This window comes from Hydra viridissima, unplaced genomic scaffold (genome assembly GCF_058129835.1).
Source record: "Hydra viridissima isolate aposymbiotic clone 2 unplaced genomic scaffold, HvirCarnegie_v1 scaffold_4, whole genome shotgun sequence".
Taxonomy (NCBI): domain Eukaryota; kingdom Metazoa; phylum Cnidaria; class Hydrozoa; order Anthoathecata; family Hydridae; genus Hydra; species Hydra viridissima.
The window spans coordinates 6,402,129-6,420,643 of NW_028324303.1; the positions used below are offsets into that span (position 1 = coordinate 6,402,129).

The 18,515-nt window shown below is 27.5% G+C and overlaps 1 protein-coding gene across 5 annotated transcripts; it reads right to left on the reverse strand.

The window, feature by feature from the left end:
* Nucleotides 1-548: 548 nt before the first annotated feature.
* On the reverse strand, nt 549-11,150 carry LOC149889582 (codanin-1-like). Of its 5 annotated transcripts, none has more exons than XM_090083781.1 (14): nt 10,941-11,150; nt 10,783-10,862; nt 10,308-10,368; nt 9,611-10,200; nt 8,399-8,784; nt 7,132-8,180; nt 4,071-4,141; nt 3,893-3,966; nt 3,604-3,693; nt 3,203-3,239; nt 2,219-2,301; nt 1,685-1,748; nt 956-1,028; nt 549-817 (listed from the first exon to the last, which is right to left on the reverse strand). In XM_090083781.1, exons 4-14 carry the CDS (start codon nt 9,698-9,700, stop codon nt 681-683), a joined length of 2,154 nt encoding a protein of 717 aa, XP_089939907.1. In that variant the 5' UTR covers nt 9,701-10,200; nt 10,308-10,368; nt 10,783-10,862; nt 10,941-11,150; the 3' UTR covers nt 549-680. The 5 variants fall into 5 exon arrangements, with proteins under 5 accessions (XP_089939907.1, XP_089939904.1, XP_089939908.1 ...); XM_090083778.1 differs by having other exon boundaries at nt 6,427-8,180; XM_090083782.1 differs by lacking the exon at nt 7,132-8,180 and having other exon boundaries at nt 8,508-8,784.
* Between the last annotated feature and the right edge of the window lie 7,365 nt (nt 11,151-18,515).

Consider the following 18,515-nt stretch of genomic DNA (forward strand, 5'->3'; position numbering starts at 1 on the left):
CTATGGTATGTTGTAATGATAAAATCAATGTTCTTGAACAGTGGAGTTCAGAGACATAAGGTAGCATTGTTACAGTACCTCTACTAGAACTCCATCTTTTAATTGCTTTTGTATCATTATTTTTTATTTATTGAGAACTTACCTACTGGATCAATGGATTTTTTAACTAAAATTCAAAATGAAATAAATTAACAAATGCTATTTAATTTGATCATTAGAATTAAATAACATATGTTAATTTATTTCATTTTCCTGATAAAAAGTTTGTGCTTTCTTTTTTATGTCGTTTTTTAAATTTAATAGCCTAAACTTTTTAAATTTGGTTTTCTTAAAAATCTGAAAATAAAATTTGAAAATTAAAAGATTTGTTGTTTTTATAGTCAAAGCATAATGGAAGTTAAATTTTACAATTTAATTTCAAATTTTTGAAGCTAATTTCAAAACTTTGAAAAAAAAAAAAAAAAAAACATTTTTCAAACTTCAAAAAGAAAAATCATAATTTAGAAGTTTAAAACAAAATTTAAAGAAAGTTACAATCTCAACTTTCTTTTAATCTAAGACTATAAATAAATTAAAAATTCAAAAAAAATAAAAATAATAAAAATACTTCATCAGTTAAATTATTAATAAGTTAAATATAATCTAAAAGAAAATGTAAAAAAATAAATAGAATCCATAAATTAGTAAAATAAAGAGCTTTCTGAACTTAAGGAGAAACCGTCAGATAACTCAAAGCTATTTGATTGCATATTCATTTTGAAGAGGTTTTTCACATAACGATTATATAATTCTTCTACACCATGAACATAAAGTTCTCCTAAAAATAAAAAAAAATATTCTTTAGTAAATAAAATGATCACACACCATCAAACATAATGAATTCTAAGTAGTCTACTTAATGTTTTGTGCTTAAAAGTTCAGTGCTTGAATCAGACAAAGTAAAAAGTGTACTTACTATTTGCTGTTAACCATTCTTGGACCTTGGAACAAACATTGTGAGTGACCACTTTTCCTGCAACACTTATGAACTAAGAAAAAATAAACACAGAAAGCTAAAACAATCTGAAAAAACTCAAACTATTATAATACATATTGATTGTCATTTTATAATTTTCATATTTAGTGCACACTGTGTACATAGTAAACTGTAGACACAAAACACTTTCAAACTTGAAATTTTTATTTGGAAAAGTAATTTTATTTTCTATTAAATTAACAACAGACTTTAATAAGAAAAAAAACTTAAAATGAGCTTAAAAATTTTAAATCCTATTTTCATAAACAAGTTTATCTTATTGTAGAAGACTTTGTTAAAAACTGAAAAATTTAGAAAATTTTGGATATTTTAGTATCAAAGGAATGGCCACCTAAATAAAATTTGATATAGAAAACCAAGCAAAAACCAAATATTTCAATTTTATTATGGAATAAAAGCAAAAGTCATTCAATCAAAAAATTAAAACTTTATAGTCTTTTGAAAATGGGGAAAATGATTCAAATAAAAGATTGGTTTAAACTTGGTATTCCTTTTGATAACTTTGAAACAAATTTTAAGGAACTACATAAAAATTCTTTTAACTTAAGTCTTTACAAAATGTTCACACAAAACTTTTTTCAATTACTTTAAGTTATGATCTCTTGATTAAAAACTCAAAATCTTTAATCAAAAACTCAAAATTCTAACCTTTGCATCAAAAGATTCAGGCAGAAGAGACTGGACACTAGCTGCAACTTTTTCTTTCAGGAATCTAAAAGATCAGAATGTTTTATATTTTTTTGCAAAGAAAAAAAAGATTCTTGTACATAATCTATTTTTATTGAAAATCTATCAAATTCTGTACAACAACATTTTTCAATAAAATGCAAAACCAGCTCTTTAACAGAATAAATTTTATTATTGTAAAAGCTTGTTTTCAAGAATACATTTAAAAATAAAAAGATTCTTGTTTGAAAAAATTATAATATATTATAATGCATTATAATGTAATGTAATATATTATAATAAATTAAATATATCATAATCTAGTATATTATAATATATCATATTTTATAATATATTATAATTTATTAACACATTTTTGTTTTTCAATCAATTTAATTCATGTATCAAAAATGTCCTTAAATTGAACACTAAATCAAAATATTGATAAAACTTTTACATGAACCACACTTAAGTATTTAACAAGTATTATGATTGTAGAGTTTGATTTAAAAAAACCTTTTTAGATAAAAGTCACATTTCAGAGCAACAAGCTTCTTTCCATCTTCAAAGCATTTGGTATATAAAGTTGAGTTAAGAAGCTAAAAAAATTAAAACCAGAAATATTGTCTAAAAATGACAAAGAATGCAAAGAAAAAAACTATATTTTTATGTTAAACTAATAATACATAAGTATTTAAGACACCCCATTTTTAATTGAAAAAAAGTAGTCCAATTTTTTAAAAACAATGTACTAGTACTTTTCCAACTGCTTACATTTTTAAAAACTATTTGAAAAATAAAATTATTAAATTGAAAACACATTTTTTACAATTTTTGTCAATATTTTTAAGTATATTGCTTTCCTGATTAAAGCCAAATAAATCCTTTTTTTTAGACTTATGCCACCAGGTTCTTCATTTATTCACATTTTTTTATAATTTATTCAGATGCTTCATTTCATACTTCTTTTATACAATTTGAAATTGTTAATAAAGTGGTTTCTTTTGTAACACCTTTAACTGTAAAGGGTTTATCTCCTGAAATAGCTTTTAAGATATTTTTCTTCCTATACAATTTTTTTCCATTTTTCTTCCTATACAAGTGTCACAATCCCCTTTGAGAGTCAGTTAAATAAGAAAATTTTTTTAATGTGAAAAACATTGATGTGCTTGTTGCTACTTGTTTGCCAACTTCAAAAAAAACATTGATGTGGTTGTTGCTGCTTGTTTGCCAACTTCAAAAAGAAGAAAATGTGTTTTAATACAACAGTTTTTTGATTGAATTAACTGAAATAATTATTTAAACGTATTTATGTAATGTCCTCAACTAACAAATTCAGAAAATTGACTTTGCACATTTTTTTTTATTTAGCAGTCCTTTGCCTTGACTTATTCATCAGTAGTAGCCTTGACATATACATTGGTATATAGGTATCAAAATATACTTTTAAAAGAAATAAAATTTAAAAAAAAAAATGATAATTTAAAGTAAATAAAATACCTTTAAACTATCAATATCAGTAACTTCTACATTACTTCTAAAAATGAAAATAGAAATCTCTTGATCAAAAAAAAGTAAACAATATCTCATTACTATGTGACTGACTTTCTTTGTAACCAACTCAAATATCAAATAGGCAAAGAAAAGACTAACATCAACTTCTTACTTCAAACTGAACAAAAAAACTATAATTCAGTTGATGCAGCAAAGAAAAAGTTAATGCTTTTTCAAAAAAAAAAAAAAAAAAAAAAAAAAAACAATTTGTCACATGATAAAGTTACATTCAAGAAAATACTTTTTGCAACACATTCTTTTAAGCTTTTTTAAATAATATTTTTTGCATATAGCACTTATCAGAAAAAAACATGTTAACACTTAAATTCAAATATCTATTTCATTACCTGATATCTTTTTTGATATTATCTACAACTTCCTGACAACAGCAAGGAATCAAGTCTTGAGTAAAGTAATGTTTTATATTTGCAAAATGTCTAAACAATATCAAGTATTAACTAACCGATAATAATATAAATAAACATAAAAAAGCATAAATTTGTAAAATAATGAAATCTAAATGAATCTAACTTTTAACATTTGCTTAAAAACTTTATAAGTTGGTTACTTACAATTTACAAAATATTTTTCTAATGCTAACAGTATTAGTAAAAAAACAAAACTTTATCAGTATACCTCTCTGTAACAAATAGAAGACAATCTTTTGTCCTTTTTGATAAATAGCGAAAGAAGCTGTCTAGAAGCTGATTCTAGTAAAGCAAATAATAAAATAGATTTAGCACACAGCATCATGTTTTAAATCTTGATAACTTTGTTGTTATTATTTGAAGCACCTATAAGCATTAGTACTGACCTTCAAATTTTTTGTGGTATCAAATCCAATAACAATATTTGTTCTCACAGGAGTAATCTTTCTGAATGAACCTTGAAAATACATTTAAATAAGTAAAAAAAAAAAAAAAAAAAAAAAAAAGATATTCCTAAAACTTATTTGGAACAGCACAATCATGGTTTGAGAAAATTAATACAAACACAATTTTGGTACACACCATTCAAATAAAACATTAAGAAATAAAAACAAAAAATGTTAAAATCTTTTATCAAGGGCATTATGAGAATTTGTTCTTAAAGTTAAATAGAAATTTTTTTCTTATTAATAAAACTTTGTTTATAGTGATTAGGCTTCACATTAGAGGGCACACACCATTTTTAGAACCTGTTGAAAATAGGAGGCTTTTAAACTAAGAATTTGTTTCCAACTAATTGATAAACCTTGTCAATGATCTTCCTTATTGGAACAAAATCATTACTCTGTTAATGACACACCCAGGATTTAGTCTTGAGGAAAGGAGGGCACCAAGATATGCTCAGAGTAAAAATTAAATTATATGGTTGATATAAGATATAGAAAAAGATTTTAAAAAGTGATTTTTTTTCTTAATTTATGAAGGAGACCATGTCTATGTAGAGAGATTATTTTGGCAAGAACAGAGACAGGTTGCTAGACTTAAATTTTGGGAAAAATATTTTGTTAAAAAATAATAAAAATTCAATTAATTAAAAATAAAATAATTAAATTTGTTTTGAAGACAACTATAATCTGGATATGGATTTAGACTGGGAATTAGGCCTGCACTGCATTTCTTACTTTATCATCAGAGATTTTTGTGGGAAGAAATTTATGCGGATTGAACTAACAATAAAAGTAATGATCAAAAATGATTCAATAAAAAAATGATAAATGAAAAACTTGAATGAAATGAAAACTTGAACTACAAACCTGAGCTGGGATTACTTTTCTTACTAAGTAAAGTAAATGTTTTACATTGGATTTTTTTTATTTAAAAAACAAATTATGATTAAGGCTTCAACATAATAAATATACATGATTCTGTTTGTAATAGCACAGACAAGTTACATATGTTTACTGTTGTATTCAGAAACTCTCTCAAAAGCTTTTTAGGATAGTCTGAACAATTTTGAAGTAATTTGTAATTCTAAGACCAAATACTGACTAATTACTAATAAAATTATTTAGCAATGAAAAATTTTTCCTTAACTGTTAAAAGGAACTTTGTAACAACATGGATGCAAAGGGTAAGTTTACAACCATGAGATTACCAGCAAAGATAAAAATGATCTGGATGCAACTTCTGCAAATTTGATGAAAGACTAGATTGATATTTAGTGATATCTTTATCTATCAATATATTTTAAAAAATTTTGACACTATTGACAAGATTGACTAGAGAAATCTCTTGTTGGTTTGTGTTTTTGCTCCTTGTGATCTTCATTTTTAACAATCACTTAGTAAATGTTCAAAATGTAAATGTTCAAAAAATCACTTAGTAAATGTTCAAAAAAAAACGGAAAAAAAAAAAAAAATCCCAGAATATCTTTTGAGTTTGTAACATTGCACTACGTGGATTTCCTTTTATTATTTGAGAGAGATGTTCTGTGAAGACTTTTTTTTAGATTAAAAAAGCAGTCTGCACAGAACACCTCTAGAAATTTGTTAGTAGAATCTCTGTGAATCTTCTTTCATAGAGATTCTACAAATACTTTTGGATTCTGCTAAGGTACTTTTAGATCGTCAAAATTATTTCTGTTTTGAAGAACATTTATATTATTACTTTTCCACATGAACTAATTTTTGTCGTTTAGGATACTAAACAAATAATTTTCAACTCAATTTGTAACTTAAGCTATGTGTGGCATCTTCTTTTTTATGAACATTTTATGATTTTATTCATAAAAGTAATATCTAAACAAAGAGTTTATATTTTGCACCTTTGTCTAATAAACAAAACACTAATGTTTGCTACAACTTAATGCTGTAGATCATGAAAAAAAAAAGTGTCCAGCAAACACTTTTTTTAGAAGAATCAATTTAACAAAGTTATGTGAACATGGTTAATGATAGAAAACTGAAAAGAAGAAGGATGTGCTCTTTTTTTTAACCCAATAATTATTTGTAGACATTAAATTAATGGTTATTTCATTTTATTTTTTACTTTGAAAAAACTTAATAGCTAAAAAAGCCCTTAACAAAAGATTTTTTTCACACTACATATTAGAAATCCACATTCAAAAACTTAGTTTGGGGAAGTGTTTTTTGTATTACTTTCATTTTCTCAAACTGTGAATTTATTGTACTGAAAAAATACAGAAGCAAACACAAAATTCTGAAAAAAAAAAAAAACAACTACATTTTGTTGCATTTCTATTCCCATTTGCAAAATCAAGGAGAGGTTTCTTTGTGTGACTTAAGAATGGGCAAAGTGCATAGAGAAAATTTTTGTCTACCACAACTAAATCATCAATTCCAATAACATTTGTGATAGAGTTGAACAATGACGCAGTTTGAAGGTTTAAGTGAATGTGTGGTAGTTCAAAAAGCCATCCAAGATGCAAAAGCAGAGCTAAGTTCAATAAACTAAACTTGTCACTAAAGATAAGCATCTTTTGACTGCAGTAAATTTCAAACATATAATGTAGTGGAACTTGATACTTTTCAATTTGAAATGCATATTTATCAGTCATACTAAAAAACTCCACAATCCAGGGAATAGTTATAAGTAAATGATGATTGTTATATGCATCTTCAATAAACAATTGAAGCTGAAGTGATTCTGCAATAGTATCCCGATTTTGAAATAAGTTAGTTTCTTCATGACCAACAACTTTGTAAGGCAAAAATACTAGCAAACCAAGAAACTTAGCCAATATCCTTAACTCTGAAATAACAATTTGTATATCTTGCCATAAACGACTTGCGTAATCCGACTTGTAAAGCAAACTTGATTGTTTTTCTATACCAATTGAGTTTTTATTTAAATCAGTTATGTGGCCAAATAAAATATGAATTAAATATTTGTTAAAGTAAAAACTATCAGCAATTTGAATAAACTCACAGAAAAATAATTCTGCCAAGGAGAAACTGGGCATTGGACAAGGATTTGGTGCAAGTGATGGTTGTATCAATCTGTCTTGTAAACTTTTAAACTTTTCTGGGTAGCGTTTTTTTAGCTCTAACAATGTACTATCTGAGGTGTCAATTTCAAACGGCTTGCTGCCAACAGTATCTCTACACATTTCTAAAAGCTGAGCTACAAAAAGTTTAGCAAACTGATAATGGGTATTTAGCTCATTGTTGTTAATTATTATTTGAGGAACTCTATTCACCATTAACTTTTGTAGGTTAAAATCTGAATTATTATGATTTTCTTGCCATTCTCTAACCAATGCATAAAATGCATCTCTCTGTTTGGAAAAGGAATAAAAATGTTTATCACTTCTAAAAGATTTACGATTATCAGATTCAATTTGAAAAGGAATGCCAGTTGCTGATAATTGTAAAAAATGAGAGCTGTAATCAATAGAGATATTACTGTCTGAATCAATACTATCTCGCAAATAGGTCAAAAAATCACTAGTAGCAAAAGTATGCACTCGTATATTGTCTGCTACCAGTTGCAATGTTTTTACATCAAAATAAACAAGTAACTTTTTTAATCTGCTAAGACTGTTTACAGCAAAGTAGATGCAACCAGCTACATTATCAAATGGAAAAGAAAACTTTGCTTGCCTTGTTTGGATTGTAAGAGTAGAAAATAGGAAATAAAATTCAACTGTAAAATTGGTAACAAGGTTTTGAGAACATATAAATATATAAAGCTCCACAACTGTATCCAATGCCATTTTGTTAAGCACATCTTTTTCAGTCAACTCTGTAGGACCCAAAACAGGTTTGGGAAACTCTTTATTAAATTCAGTGCTAACTGATTGAAGTTTATTTGAAACTGCTGAAAAACGTTTATTATCAATAAAAAGCTTGTTCATGGAAATATCAATTGTTGTAGTGGAATTGAAGGAATCAAAACATGAAAAATCCTCCAGTTTCACATTCTCTGATAAAGACGTTTTTCCAACAGCTACAGGTGTTGCTGTGATTCTGCGAGGACTAAATTAATAAGTCATTATATTATTTTTGTTAACACTTTTATCATTAACACCATTATAAATTTTAAATTTATACCCAAAAAAAATTAAAAAAAATTTGTAGCAAAAATACATCAAAACCAAGAGATTTTTTAGAAAACATATTTTGTTTTTCATATAAAAGTAATAACATTAAAAAAATATTTACATAACAAATTGTGAAACTTTAAATTAACATACACTTTTGATTTAACTTGCTTTGCCATTGACATTAATGGAAAATCATCAAAGCTGGATAGTTCAAAATTATCTGCTGTGAACTTTTTCTGTTTATTAGAAAAATCCTTACTTGGTTTTATAGGTGAAACTCCAGATATTTCAGTAGAAATCTGTGCAATATTGGTTGAATCTGTCTTTAGAGGAGAAGAACTACCATAGCTTAAGCTTTGAGCACTTTTTCTCTTGCTTCCATTTTTCAGCTTCAAAGCTTTAGTTATATCTTTACTTGGCTCCTTTATCTTCTTTGGTGAAAGATATTGAATATGATCGGATGGTGTTGCCTTCTCATGGATGTAAGACAAAAAGTATCTCACAAACTCAGTCCAAGATGTACAGGAACCACTACACTATAGAAACAAGTTTTTAATAATTTTTAATGACTTACTGCTGAATTTTTTTTTTTTGTTAATTGTTTAAAGCATTAAAAAAATAATTCAAAAGGTCTTAGTGAATTTAAATTAATTTAAATTATAAAAAATAAATTTAAATTAATTTAAGCGAAACAGTTTTTGATGGAAAAGTATGTAATAAACAGCCTTCAAAAGCAGAAGCCAGTAATAGATTTAAAACAAGACATCAAATCATTTTAATTCTTAATGAAAGATATTTGGATTAAACAACTGAAAGATAGGTTTAAGTTGAACAGGAAAAACTTTTCTGTATAGTTAAAAAATATTTCCTTAGTGGGGAGTAAAGATGTTGAGTCCTTTGTAAAGTAGAAGTAAATTGCACTAAACAATGTACAGCAATAATATCTTGATAAATTTTTTAGTTATCTTGATAAATTTTTTTAGGGATTAAAAAATAACAAATTGAATGTTGAACCAACATTTTTTTATAACCTTTAATAAGTTAATGTATTTTGATTTGTTTTGCATAACAAATCATAATACATTAACTTATTAAAACATAACTTTATGGTTATATTTATATATTACTGTTATATTTCCATTCTATTATTAAATTTATAGGATATTTTATTGTTAGAAAAATATTTTACAGACAGTATTAATTGTTGAGGAATTAAAAAGCATGATGAAAAAAAAACCTTTATATAAGAACCATCATGTTGAGGGTATGCAAGTAAGCTAATTAAAACATTGATGAAAAATAAAAAATCTAATAAAAAAAACAAATATACAATATATAAAAAATCTTATAAAAAATTCATACAGTAATGTAACTTCTGTTTTTAATGCTACTGCAAATGAAAGCAGCATCAACTTCGCCACAAAGAACAGCACTAAGAATATCTTCTGCCATATCATAAAGTCATACCATGTTATATGTTTTGTTATACCAAGTATGATTAGTTTAAGTCTAAAGAAAAGAATATGCTATTCACAATATTTTACTTAAATTTAAGATATAAAAGGGAAATTGTTTAGTATTTTTAAATAGATATACAAACAAACCAAGCAAATAGATATACAAGCAAACCAAGCATTTTTTGCAGATTTGAAATATTTAGAAGTGCAAATTTCCAAATTTCCAATAAAGTTTAAAAATTTTTTTAAAACACTGCGTATAAAAATGTTAATATTTATTTTCAAGCTCAAATATTTTTAAAACTCTGCTTATAAAAACATGATATTTTTTTCAAGAAAAACCAAGGTACATTAAATATCAAAAAAAAATTATAAATTTGAGGAACCAAAATCTAACAGTTATTTTAAGTGTTTAAGAGAGGAAACACTACTTTTATTATTGCTTAACAATAGCAAACAATGAAGCTGTGGATGTAGTAGGAAGAGCTTCTTATTCTAAAAAATAAAATCAATATCCTAATATCCAAAGAAAAAATATTCAAAAGGAAAGTAGAAATGCATATGAAATATACTAATCTTAAAGAATACAAGGAAAGTTGTACCTTCTTTATCACCTTTACTCACTGCCAGTTTTACAAATTCATATTTTTGCATGGTCCATTCCTATTATTAATATCAATATAAATGGTTGAAATTTGTACAGTAAATAGCTATAATTATTGTAGCTTTTCTATGTATTTACAGAAACAGAGTTTAATAACAATATATAATAATAATATACATAATATTCATAAAATGAAAAAAAGAAATATAAAATGTATAAAAAAAAAAAAAATCTTTTTTAAAATTAAAATTCAAAATATAAGATAATAAATTTTTCAATTGACAATTATATGTATGGAAAATAAATACAAAAAATGGTATTTATTTTCCATATTTATTTCTTATTAACCACAGACCTTTAAAGCAAAGACATGATCCAGTTATTTGGGATATTTTTTCAACTTTTGAGACTGTGGGTATTTTATAAAATAATAAACTAAATAATATTTACAACTACATCAACAAATAGAGTACCATAAAATCTTTAACATCAATAAGAAATTCTTCCATGCCTTTTTTGTACACCATGCCAGAATTCAAATCCTCAACCAAAACTAAATAAAAATTTTTCTTATATTAAACAACAACTAAACATATTTTAAAATGTTTATGAAAAAAAAAGGTAGACTTGCCATTTTCTAGTGTATTGTTTCTCTTCTTCCTATATATATTTAACACTGTGCACATTGTTACCAAGGAAACAGTCCACAATAAAAAAGTATTACTTTTGTCAATAAATTGACGAAATCTACTAGCTGAATATGACATCTAGATGAAATCAAGAACTAAATAGCAAGTCAAAGTTTATTTTGAGAATCAAACTGTCATATATATATGTGTGTGCGTGTGTGTGTGTTTGTGTGTGTGTGTGTGTGTGGGTGTGTATTGCAGAAGTAATACTCTGTTAGTATAACAATAAAATAGAAAAACTTTTAAATTTTGTTGTGTTTTTTTTTTTTAAAAAAAAATAGAAATTCAATTTTAATGAATCTTTTTTTAATGAATTAACTTTAATCAAATTTATGATTAACAAAATACTATTCCATTGTAAGCACAAAAAAGAAACAAAACAAAATAAATATGTAGAGTAATGTAAATTCTATTAGATGAATGGCTAATGAAAACTACTATTAAAAAACAAACAAAAGTTTTCAAAAGACAACATTTATTAGTAAATATTGTGTATACTAATGTGTTTTCACTTTAATTGTTACATCTGTTGGAACTCCAGCAGGTTTATGTTTCTGAGGTTCATTCATTGGAAATACTACTGTAAATGGCATCAGTCCATAATGCCTTGCTTTAATAATAGCTGCTTCAACTTGCTTATGTTGCATCTTGCAAATATTTGTGACATATGGACTTAAGATTTGCCATGTAAATGGGCATACAAACTGTGATAACAACTCAACATCAGTATACTGTATATCATAATCATTATTTATTTTTAATTGACAAAGTGGACAAGGATTCCCTGAGAGCATTTTTCCACCACAACGAATGCACTTTTTCCTTGGTTTTAGGGGTGCAAACTGACCTTTATAATTTCTCTTATAACCATGCCAAATTAACTTAATATCAGATCGTTTGTTAACCTCTAGTTTTGGCATATGTCCTTCAACAAAGCTTTTAATTTGCTCTGTTGCTTTATTGATTTGGAATGAGTTGCCAACAAGCAAAATGCTAGAATTTGATTCAGTTTCCAAGTTATTTTTTTCTTCATTTTCTAGAACACGAACAACTGCTCCTGTGTTCTTCCGAATTTGCTTAACAGCTTTAATACCATTTTCATCTAAGATAAAACTAGACGGAAACGCAAACTTAACAGCAGAATAATCATGAGTGGCTTGTCTAATGTTAGTTGAACTTAATGATCTACAAGCCGAATAATAAACAATACGAACTGAGAGCCGCATCCATTTATTCATGTTTTCATTAAATTTATGGTTTAGGCTTTACTTATATAACTGCATAAAAAATAGGTGTAAAGTAAGTTATAGTCAAAGTTCATTTCACATATATTGATTATATAGTGTAGCTTCACGCACACACACACACACACACACACACACACACACACACACACACACACACACACACACACACACACACACACACACACACACACACACACACACACATTCACACACAGAAACTGAAAAAATCAAAAGCTTTTTTGTTTATAAATGACAAAAGTTTAATTGACTTTATTGAATAATATGAATAACAAAAAAATAAAGAATATAAAAAATTCAAATATGATACAGAGAGTTTTTGTCTGTAAGAGACCATTAGGTACAACGGATTTGTGGCTCTTTTTTGAGCGAGGCATTTCTCTCCAATATAGGTACTTGTTTACGGGAAACAGTCCTCAAAAGGTCGGAAAATTGAGGCGCTACAAACATCATAATCAATATTATTGACAGTTTTGTGCCAGCCAACATTATAAGGCACTAAAGTTTTTCAATAAAACCAAACTGATTTTGAGAAATCGACGCTTTTTCTACTAACACATGAACTTCATTGTGTTTGTTAAATTTAAACCATGTACATGGACTAATTAAAACACATGCAAAAAATGATAAATTTCTTAATTATTGTGAAATGAGTATGGTCAAGTTTTAGAGCTTGTTTAGAAAAGTTAAGTGGACATTATTTGTTTTAATTGATGAGTGCTTTTTTTTTTCTTTTTCTTTTAGCAAAATACAATGCATTATTAGATAATTAATTTAGATATTAATACTTATATACATAGCAACTTGAAATTCATTATCTTCAACTTTTTTTGACTTCGGTAAAAAAAATCATTTAAACCCGTTTGTTTTTCAAATGGTTGATTTGTAATGATATACATGCAGCATCCTCCTCAAGACAAATGCATATACTATTTTCCTCATCTTCTGGTCGTTCCACTACCTACATCTAAGAATCATTCACGACATTGTACAGAAAGCGGAATCGGATATCTTGTTCCCAGTTCTCTCTGGCATGTTCCAGAATCAAATTTTTAAAATCATTTTTTTTTTTTTTAGCATCTGCTACTGAGAGTCCTCTCTCCACTTTATCAAGAAATGCCAAGCAATTTTTATGACCTTTTTTGACTAAAATTTGAGTAGTGCTTGTAAAATTTCCACAATTTAGTTCAACTTGAACCTTGACATTCAACAGAACTTTAACTGGTCACTTGTGTTAAAAAAAGAAAAACGTTTGTTATCTTTACAGACAAGTATTTTTTTAAAAAATCCTGTCATTTATTGAATTGTTCATTTTTAAATTTCATTGCACTCCAGACCAATAAGTAAACTTTTACAGTTCCTTTTGAACCAAAAACCTTATAACTGCAAGCGGCAGACGTTAAGCGAACTGTGTTAATTTTATCCGTGTTCGTTTTTGCAGCGCTTATGAAGCACAGTGCTGGAGTATGATGAGCTATGTTTTTTTTTTTTATTCATTTTTATTCCATCCTTACAGGGTGCGTCAGCGGTTTGTGGGCTTTTTCTTACTAATATACTTACAAAAATTTAAAGCAAACAAAAGTCATTTCTGAGAACGTTCCCTATTGTGCATTTGTAGTGGATTATATCTAGGCAGGAGGAAAGCCAAAAGTTTTTGGAAAAAAAATTGTCTTTTTAAAACTGTTGAGTCTTTATTACGTGAAAAATGGTACTTTTCACCATTTGAAGAAACATTATTAACTGAGAACACCTAGCATTATTATAGACTGAGGATTCTTTTTATAACACAAGTGGGGCACTGTCTCTTTTTGAACAATAAATTGATCAATTCTTCTGCTGATGACATAGCCTACGATAAATAAACAATGTTGATGACAAAGCCTAAGATAAGCTTTTCATCCGAAATAATTTTGACCATTGATATTACAATAGCTCTTTAGACAAGTTAGAAGCTCTTTTGGTTACTCTTATCTTAGAGTTTTAAGTCTTCTTTTGATAAGTTGACTGATAGTCCTAACAACACTGACCTTCCCAAGAGTTTTTAGAGTCCTTCTCATGGTCTTTTCATCAAATTCAAAAACTTTGGCAGTCTAAAGGATTGCTCTTAAATCGTTCTGTGAGCTTCTTGTCAACGTTTTTGTTCACAGGAGTTGGCATTTGAACCCTTTTAGCACTATCACTTTTTTTAACTTATAATTTTTACTTTTAGAAACTTCAAATATTCTGATCTTGTAGGTGAATCTTGTAGGTGACCCACGTGAATCAAGTTTAAAGCTTTTTAAATCAAAAGCTATTTTTGTTCAGTTTTTTGTCAAAACATTGATAGGCATCAAAAAAACACAAAAAATACAAAAATACAAAAGTTATGCAATTCATCTAAAAATCATTCCGCGAATCGCTGTAGCACTCTTAAGAAATTATCTTTGTTTAGAGATCCACTTCTGTTTTTTTCCACAACACAGACGTTGTAAATGCATAGTTGTTCACTGTCATATGCCTGCTAGTCAGGAACCTTTGGCAAGATTTATTTTGCTGATGATCGAAGCATTTGGCTTTTAAACCTTCTCTTTGTTCCGTCAGTAGGTCATAAAATAATATAGCTCTTTCTTATAAAGATTAATCAAGACAAATCAGTCAGCAAACATTTCTTTCTGTGTTCTTTTCAGCTTTTATTTGGTTTCTGTCTCTTTCACTAAAAGAAACTGTTTTGAAGAAGCCAAATCCTATATTGAAGTTAAACTAAGAAAATTCTTCTGAAATTTTTACAGGCCACTGCACAGTGTGGAATCAGGTGGTCAAAAATTTTTAATTTTTTATTTGACTATGGAGTTTTACTAGGAATAGATTAGATTTAAAAAATCCAAAATATAAAAGTTAGAAATCAAAATTTTCGAGAAAAATTGTAAATTATACTCTTAACGACTTTTTTTAGAAAAGCATTTGTACGGTAAAGAATAAAACTTTCCCCAGACCTCTATACATCGTTTGAACCAAAGTTAAATTTAGTGTTTAACACTTGCGCTACCAACTACGAGTATACTCGTAGTAAGTTGGCGTCATTTTTTTGCCAACTACGAGAATAATCGTAGTTATACTAACTTATTTCAAATAATATTTATGCATGACTGGCTTTGTCTCCTTTTTTCTTTTTTTTTCTTAGCTTCACATTTGGTTTCAGAAAATATTACATTCAAGTTTTTATTTTAAAAATCCAGGGAACCAAATTTAAATGCGGATAAATACAGAAATAGCTTTAAACAGATAAAAATAAAACGTTGATATTTATTTAATTTTATTTCATGAAAATTTAAGTGTAAGCCTATTCTGCTAAATGATACATTCTGAAACATTCGCCGATACATCACGGAGTTCTATTTTCACAAACAGCACATTCATATCGTGGTTCTTTGCATTTTATTTTAGAGCAGACTCGACATGGTTTGGTTGGGAATTTTTTCTTTTCATTCGTTGGTATTGAAGACAAGTAGTGGAGGCTATTATTGGTAATTCGAGGCACAATTTCATTCAAACGTTCACCCAATAAATCAGTAACAACTAATTCTCTAAACCTAAGTAAGGAAACTGTTTGATCTACCCCATATTTGCTGTTTAGACAATAAGCATTAAACAAAAAAGTATCAAAGAGATGAAGTGCTACTTTTTTATATCATCTGATTGTCTTTCTTAGGCAATCATAATATGATACCATTTGTTTCGCCCTATCTACTCCTGACATATATTGATTGTAATCTTTAATAACGTTGGGTTTCATTTTCTTCTCTCCTCTTCTGTTTGTCACTTCAATCATTTGCAACGAATGCAAGTTGCTAATCATTAGCACGTCTCTTTTATCTTTCCATTTAGTAACCACTACATCCTCTCTGCTTCTGCTTATAACGTCTCCCTGTTTTAGTTTTGCTTTTGTACACTCTTTTGGATTTGACTTTCGATCAGTTCTTAAAGTACCACAAATATATGTTTTTTGATTTATCATGTGCTTTGTTAATTCAAAGGAGTTGTAAAAGCTATCGGTGTACAGGTGATAACCTTTTCCCAGAAATTTTTCCATTAAATCTAAATATTTCCATTAAATCAAATGTTTATCGAGAGTTGTTTCGCCAGAGAAGATTTTTACTTTTAGTACAATACCATCTGATTCGCAAAGCTCATAGAACTTGATACATACTTATGTCTTTTATTTTTCACATACTTCCTGAATACAAGACGTCCCTTCCAAAGCATCATTGACTCATCGATTGATATATTTTTATTAGGACAGTAGATGTTATCCATTGGATTATTTAAGTGATCGAGAAGTCCAATATTTTTACACAAGCGTCCACTACCCGAATCTTCATTGTTAATAAAATGCCAAAACCGTAATATTAGTTGGATATTATTTCGTGACATTATTCTAGAAAATAAGGGAAATCTATAGAGACTATTCTTAGACCAATAGTGTTCTAAAGATGGCATTTTGACACACCTCATATGAAGAAGAACTCCAAGGAACTGTCGCATATCTTCTGAATTTATTGGTTTCCAATCTTTAAAATGTGAGCTTCTTCTGAGGGGACGCTGCTTATTTATTTCTTGCGTTGCGTAGCGATTAGTTTCAACTACTATAGTATTTATAAGCTCTTCTGTAACAAAAGTCTAAAGAAATCTAATGGTTTCTTGCTCTCCATGTATATCTTTAAACCAGGATTGGAAGTAAATTGAATTTGTTTTACAATATTGGGCTCATTTTTCCATTGGTTTGAATTTCTAGATGGACCACCCGTTGTTCTAGCTCTTTTCGGCGGCATTAAAAAATCTTCTGCAGTGGCTGCTAGATGAACGTCTGTGTACTGATTGTCATCACTTTCTTCAGTGTTATTATCTTCAGAACCTGATTCTGATGTAGTCAAGTTTGAAGACGTAGTAGCATAAGCGAAAAATGAATCCGAATCTTTAGTATTATTATCTTCACTATCCTCACAATCTTCCATTATCATATGTGCTGATCCAATTATGAAATATCTGTGTTGAGCTAATAGGAGATAGATAAATTTATAAATTATCTATTTATAAAAAAGAAATTACTCATCTATGTAATTTCTTTTTTATAAATAGATAAAATAATGCTGTGTAAAAAATTCAAAGTGCACACTAAAATGTTTTTTAATGTATTAAAAAACATCTTATATACTTCAAATTTTTTTTCATATTTTTAATAGCATACGGTATAATGTAGTTATCAAATATATTTTAGCTTCTAGTGTAAAAAATACAACGATTTAGAATTAAGAAAACAAAATATAAATTAACTTTTTTACTCATGATAACTGCCAATGTGCATGTGCAAAAAAATTGAAACACTATAATGATAATGTATCAAATAAGGTACATTACTACACCTTTTCAAGATGTAAATGAGAACTTGAAAGTTGTAGTTAAGAAACGTAAGATATGATTGAGAAATACAACATGTAATTTAGAAGTCGCATTAAGTAATTTAGAACATGGAAGATGTAATTAAGAAACGTAAGATGTAATTTAGAAGATGAAAGTTGTAATTGAGAAAATATAATATATATATTTCAAATTACGTATTGCAATTTCTTATTTACATGTTGGGTTTCTCAATTGCATTTTTAAAGTATCTTAATTACGTGTTGTGTTTCTTAATTACTTATTGCGACTTATAAATTACATGCTGTATTTCTCAGACACATCTTACGTTTCTTAATTACAACTTTCAAGTTCTCAATTACATCTTGAAAAGATGTAGTCACCGCAATGAGTTATACTCATTACGGTGTTACGAGTACTTCGGCACTGGAGAAAAAAATTCCTTCTCCATTGCCAAGCTACGAGAATACTCGTAGTGTTTTTTTTTTTTGTCAGTTATATTCAGAATAAAAATTACTATAGAATTATTTCAGATTAAAAATATTTTATTTATTGAAATGTTGATATCTAGCCTTGGCAATGAGAATGAAACCACGTAAAACAGCCTCGGCAAAAATTAATCATTGTAAACATTATGGCTCGGCAAAGAAATAACGCATAGCTTAAAATAGCTCGGCAGCGAACGTGTTAATCTTTTCGGCTAAAGTAGCGTGCAAAAGTTTATAAACACCTACTTTTTCAGTTTTTAACGCATAACTTTTCACAAACTTTCTCAAATAATCTGAAATTCTTACCGAATGTGCTCTATATTATAACAATTCAAAATCCATTTTACAAAATTTTTAAAAGTCACCGGTC